Source organism: Terrapene carolina, unplaced genomic scaffold (genome assembly GCF_002925995.2).
Source record: "Terrapene carolina triunguis isolate 2854851 unplaced genomic scaffold, T_m_triunguis-2.0 Scaffold752, whole genome shotgun sequence".
NCBI classification, from domain to species: domain Eukaryota; kingdom Metazoa; phylum Chordata; order Testudines; family Emydidae; genus Terrapene; species Terrapene triunguis.
Genome location: NW_020665103.1, coordinates 320,110 through 326,273, shown reverse-complemented (window position 1 = coordinate 326,273; position 6,164 = coordinate 320,110). Strand labels below are relative to the sequence as shown.

Here is a 6,164-nt window from a genome sequence, read left to right as displayed (position 1 = left end):
GGATCAGGGGGTAGGGCTGGGATGGGGAGGGTGTGTGGGATGGGGGGATCAGGGGGTAGGGCTAGGATGGGCGGTTCTTTGTGGGGAGCCCCCAGGCTCTCTAGAGGCACAGATAGGTTAGGGGGTAGGCTTTGATCTGGGGGTGTCCACCTATTTGCATGGGGCTATCGGGGGGGACAATGATTTGAGGATTTCGGCTTGATCCCCAGAACCTCTGAGCACGCAGGGGATTTCAAGCAATTTCTCAGTGGATCTAGGGGTACAGATTGTTGCAGGTGGGGGCTTTACGGGGGCAAGATTTGGGCTGTCAGGGTTTGGGGGTGCAGGATTGCAGCAGATCGGGGTGCATCCTTGTTCAGGTCTCAGACGCTGCTGGCTCCAGTCTGGGCTCCCCCCACACTCCCAGTCCTGGCCCACCCAGCACCACCTAATCCCTCTCCATTCCCCTCCAGAACTACGCTCTTCCAGCCTGAGTTCCCAGGGGGTTGTTATTGTAGGGTCTCCTCCACTCTGGGGCTGGGTGGGCCAGTTGGTTATTGCAGGGCAGCTGGCGAGCACTAGGAGGACCCATGGCAGTTTGTTATTGTGGGGCCCCTTGCATCCACAAGGGCGGTGCAGGAAGATTGGTTATTGTAGGGTTTCCTGTGGCTGCTTGCTGATTTGTTGTTGTAGGGTAACTATCAAACACTGGCGCTGCTGTGCCGACCAGTTTGTTATTGTAGGGTCTCTCAGGCATACCGGAGGTTGCTCATTATTCTAGGCTCACCCGCTAGCCCTGGGAAGGACACTGGTTTATTTTGGTAGGGTCTCTCAACACCTGGAGTGATTTTTAACACACCACCACCCCCTAGTGGTCTTTTCGAGGGACTGCACCTTCTGGTTCCCTTCCCTAGGTTCCTCCATAAACAGTCCCAAGGTCTCGGGGACATAACGGGGACAAGGAGAGGCAGGAGCCAACCTCTCTAGGTGAGGCGAAGGGCGCCTCTTTCAAGAGAACCCACCAAAAGCAAGTCAGTTGTGTAAACCTAGCTGCTGGGTAAAATAAATAACCCCAAGCCCTTCCACTGGGATGCAGCCACCTCTGGGGAGGGGCAGCTGGGGAACAGCCTCGCAGCGACGCTGCATGCGGCTTTCACTCCCCCAGCGCAGAGATGCAGCCACCTCTGGGGTGGGGCAGGTGAGGAACAGCACCCAGCGGAGCTGCACCGCATTTTAGGGGGGGCCTCCTGTGGCCAGTTAAAGTTGCAAAGCGCGGTGGGGTTTAGGGCTAGGGACGAGAAGAAGCTGCGTGAGAATTAGGACAACGGGGTTACCACCCCACCTCTTGGGAAAAGAACCAAGGGACGTTTACCAACTTCCTCCAGCACAGCACCCCCTAGTGCTGCACTAGGGCATTGGGAACAGCGCTGAGTGCCAGGGGACAGTGCCCCTTTTCGAGCCCCCACCCTGCTCCCTGCAGCACCTTGTTCCGGTGCTAGCCCCGCCTGACCCTTCAGGATCAGACAAGAGCCTTAGCTAAGGCCCCGCTCCCCCTCCCCCCAGCTGTCTGCTCCCTCTAATCCAGCAGGAATGCGTGACGCACACATGCCGGTAGACCTACGTCATAGCCGCAGCCCCCTGCATCGGCCCTTGGAACGCGGGCTGGATTCTCCCCAGCCAGCCCAGCATCCAGCCCCCTGCCTGCCTGGCTAAGAGCAACCTTGGGGTGCAGACGTCAACCCCCACCTGGCTCCTGGCGGGGACTGGAAGCAGTGCCATAGAGCAGTGGGGCTCAACTTTTTTTTTTTCCATTTGCGACCCCCTTAAAAATTGTGTGTGGACCCCCTTGGAAATGTTAAACATAGTCTGCGGAACCCCAGGGGTCCGCTGAAAACCACTGCCCTATATCAACCCTGCTTCTCTAATGCAGAGATGCCATACAATGGCTAGTGCGCCTGTACCAACACCACCCCCTGGTGGTGAGACAGTGAAATGCGATGGCTAGTGCGCCTGTACCAACACCACCCCCTGGTGGTGAGATAGTGAAATGCTATGGCTAGTGCGCCTGTACCGACACTGCCCCCTAGTGGTAAGACAGTGAAATGCTATGGCTAGTGTTCCTGTACCGACACCGCCCCCTAGTGGTGAGACAGAGTGAAATGCTATGGCTAGTGTGCCTGAACCGACACCGCTCCCTACTGGAGAGATGTGGTATAATGAAATGACTAGTGTGCACCTAGCACACTGCCCCCTGCTGGGGAGATGTCATGCAATGCCATGGCGAGGGTGCATGTACCAACACCATCCCCTAACAGGGAGCATCATAACTGCTTGCTTGTCCGTCATAGGCTCTTGTCCATTTGCAGAGTAGTGACTCTTTTCCTTTAGCTGCAGGATGGTGTTTCTGGAGTAGGAGGAGCAGTTCTCTTCCCTGCACTGCCGAGCTCCCACCAGCCAAGACGAGAAGCATGAATAGAATAGGGTGCCTCAGACTTGTTACAGCACCGTCTGTTTCACAGTTAGGGACACAGAAGCAAAAGACAAGTGACTTGTCATATCAAGTGGAGAGTGGCTGAACTGGGAAAGGAACCCAGGAGTCCTGACTCCCAGCCCTCCCCTTGCTCTAACCACTAGACTCCTCCCCTCTTCTCCCAGAGCTGGGGTAGAACCCAAGAGTCCTGATTCCCAGCCCTCCCATTGCTCTAACCACTAGACCCCCTCCCCTCTTCTCCCAGAGATGGGGGTAGAACCTAGGAGGCCTGGCTCCAAGCCCCCCTGCTCTAATCACTAGACCCCATTCCCCTCCCAGAGCTGGGGGTACAACCCAGGAGGCAGAGAAGTGTGTAAAAGAAGCAGCGACTTTTTTTATTTTTTTAAAAATATTGTTTTCTCAGATTGCACAAAAATCCAAGATACAAAAATACTTTATCAGCTTCGGGTTAAGAACACCACATTAAAAAAACAAAACCAGCGCTTAAAAATAAAGGTTCCTGGTTAAGGCATTGGTGTAAGGCTGGGGTCCCCTCCCAGAGCCAGGAATAGAACCCAGGAGTCCTGACTCCCAGTTTCATGCCCAGCCCAGAGGGGTCCCAGCCTCCTGCATCAGAACAGGGAAACCATAAAAACACAAGACGTGGAGACTGAGTGTCTCAGGACTGATCCAAAGCCCAGCGAGATCTTCCCATTGACTCCCATGGGCTTTGGATCCAGCTCTAAGTCCAGTTAAAATTTCCCCCCGCTGAGACCCAAAGACTGGGGTTCTGGGGACAGAACAAGCTGCCCCCTCAGCCCCCATCACTAATGTGTCTCAATTCAGCCCTCTGATAACTGCTGAGGCCGCCAGCAAGGGGGCGGAGAGGTGCCTGAAGTAGATGGTTGGGGCCGGGATCCCTGTCAGTTTGATTCATAGGGCGCAGAATGGCTGGTAGGTGGGAATGGCTTTTGGTTACCAGCGAATGGAACCGGAACTGGCACCCCAAGGGGGGAAAAGCCCCCGTATCCCGTGACTCAATCCCCTGAGCCAGCCAGTTTCCCTGCTCTGGGGCTGGATCGGAGATGGCGCCCCCTAGAGGGGAAAAGCCCCATGTCCCATTTACCGCACCCCTGAACAGGCCGGTCCCCAATAAGGCATCCGCCTCAGTGTGTTACTAACTTAAGCACAGATTTATCATCATTTTGTTTTAAAAAAAACATTTTCAGAGAATCTTTTTGCAGTCACAACTGAGGATGGAAACAAAACACACTGAGTAAAGCAGCCGGGTAAAACCCAGGGGTCCTGACTCCAAGCCGCAACCCAACCCTCTGACCACTAGACTCCCGTCCCCTCCCACAGCTGGGGATAGAACCCAGGGGGCCTGACTCTCAGCTCCCACCCTGCTCTAATCACTAGACCCCACCCCCTTCCCAGAGCTGGGAATAGAACTTAAAACCCTATGAGAGGAGACTGGGATCTAATGGTTAGAGCAGGGGGAGCTGGGAGCCAGGACTCCTGGGCTCTACTCCCCCTGTCTGGGAGGGCGTGGAGCCTAGTGGTTAGAGCAGGGACAGGGTTGGTTTTGCAAGCTGCTGCAGATGCTAGGCACTCAGAAGTGATAATCCTACGGTAACTAGTGCAGGGTTTTTGACCTAAGGGCATCAGTGCATGGCAGAGACCCAGGCCCCTCAGCTCTCCTTGCCAGGCGCGGGGCCATTGCGGGCCAGCAGGTCCCCGTAGGCCGCCTCCTCACGGGAGAAGACCAGGAACTTCTTGTCGAGCTGGGCACGCAGGTAGAGGTAGTCCTGCTGGTCCAGGCTGTGCCCGCAGCTCAGGTAGGTGGTGAAGAGGCCAGCCAGCAGGAGGCGATCCAGAGATAGGCAGGGCACGGCCCACAGCACCAGCAGGAACTCCAGGTAGACGGGGTGGCGAAGGTGAGAATAGAGCCGCACAGCCCGCACGGACTTCAGCGCCAGCGGGTCCCCCATGCCCAGACAGTGGTAATAAACCTGGGGGGCAGGGGGAGAGGTTAAGGGCAGAGCTGAGACACCCCCACAGATCTGGGGCTGGATTGGAGCTGGTGCCCCCTAGCGGGGAAAAGGCTCCATAACCCATTCCCCACCCCTCTGAGCCAGCCAGTTCCCCAGCCTGGGGCTGGATCAGAGCCGGCGCCCCCTAGAGGGGAAAGGCCCCGTGTCCCATTCCCCATCCCCCGAGCCAGGCAATCCCCCGGCCCGGGTTGCAAGGAGACCGAGGTACCTGTTTGACTCCCATGAGCTCAGCATAGTCGAAGATGAGGATGACGCTGAAGATAACCAGCCAGGCGATGAAGTGCAGGATGAAGCAGATGAGTGGGACCCAGGTGTCCCAGGGCTCCGTGCAGGCGTTCCAGAGCAGGGGGCCGTGCCGGACAGGTTGCCAGTACCGCATCAGTAGCTGTGGGGGAGTCCCATTAGAAATAGTTCTGCCAACACCCCCAGCCCTGACCCACAGCCCCCTGCTAGCCCAGCCTTGGGCTACCCCCAGCCCCAACCCACAGCCCCCTGCTAGCCCAGCCCTGGGCTCTCCCACAGCTCTGCTAGTGCCCCTCACTCCCGACCTGCAGCCCCCGGCGGTACCTGGAGGGCCAGGGCGGTGCAGAAGACGTAGAAGGATCTCTGCAGCACCCCAAAGCAGCTGGTGGTCCAGCGCTTGACCGGCGCGGTGGCCATGAGGCTGTGCTGCAGCACAAAGAGCGCCACCAGGCCCAGGTCCACGGCCAGGGGCCGCAGCACCCGGGGGTCCCGCAGGGCGGCCCCCCACTCCACGCTGGGGGTGGCCTCTGCAAAGGGGGAGATGGGGATTAATGGGGGCCAGAATGTACCCGGTGAGGCGTCACCCATTTGGCTCCCCCCTAGGGCACTGCTCCCCCTCCTGCACCCAGTTCCCTCTTTGCCCCCCAGCTCCCAACCTTGGCCTGATCCCCAGCAGGGCTCGGGTCCCACCCTGACCGCCCTCCCCTCATAGCTTCCCCCAATCCCGGCCCCTCACCATTCCCCCCTTAACCACCCCAAACTCACTCCCCCACCCGCTGGGCCCCTCCCAACCCCGATTGGGATGGGCTTCCCCCGGGATCCCCCCCTCCCCCGGGGCTTCCCTCTGGGTCTCCCCTCCTAACCCCCTCCCGCCCTGGCTCTTCTCTAGGGCTCCGCCTCCCTCTAGGTCTCTCTTCCCAGACCCCTCCCCTCAATCTCCCCCTAGGTCTGTCCTACCAGCCCCCTCCGTCCGAGGGGCCTTCTCTAGGGCTCCCCCTCCCGCCCTGGGTCTCCTCTGGGTCCCCCCTAGATCTGGTCTCCCTTCTTCACCCCCAACCCCCGGGTCTCTCCCTAGGTCTCTCCTCCCAGCTCCATCCCCTGGCCCCTCCCTCCTCCTCTCCCCTTCCGCCCCGGGTCCCCCCGGCCCCGGCCCCACGCACCCGGCCGCCCCCCGCCGGGCAGCACGGCGCGCAGCGAGGCGAAGCGGATCAGCTCCACGCCGGTGCCGAAGGTGAAGAGGAAGCTGCCCAGGGCCGGGACCATCAGCAGCAGCTGGGCCGCCATGGCGAGCAGGGAGCCGGGGCGGGGACTCCGCTTCTCCCGCCGACCGGAGAGTCCCGCCCCGGCCCGGGGAGGGGCTTCCCCCGGGAACCTCCCCAGTGACCCGCCCGGCGGGGAGGGGCTTCCCCCGGGATCCC

General features: G+C 59.6%; 2 protein-coding genes across 2 annotated transcripts in view; both read right to left on the bottom strand.

Annotated features, from left to right (window-relative positions):
• Positions 1 to 6,164, bottom strand: part of LOC112125057 (E3 ubiquitin-protein ligase TRIM39-like) — a 261,459-nt gene that overhangs the window by 139,226 nt on the left and 116,069 nt on the right. The gene's annotated exons all lie outside the window — the stretch shown is intronic.
• NRM (nurim) lies at positions 2,824 to 6,081 on the bottom strand. The gene is made up of 4 exons (XM_026660387.2): positions 5,907 to 6,081; positions 5,071 to 5,273; positions 4,712 to 4,888; positions 2,824 to 4,461 (listed from the first exon to the last, which is right to left on the bottom strand). Exons 1-4 carry the CDS (start codon positions 6,028 to 6,030, stop codon positions 4,141 to 4,143), a joined length of 825 nt encoding a protein of 274 aa, XP_026516172.1. The 5' UTR covers positions 6,031 to 6,081; the 3' UTR covers positions 2,824 to 4,140.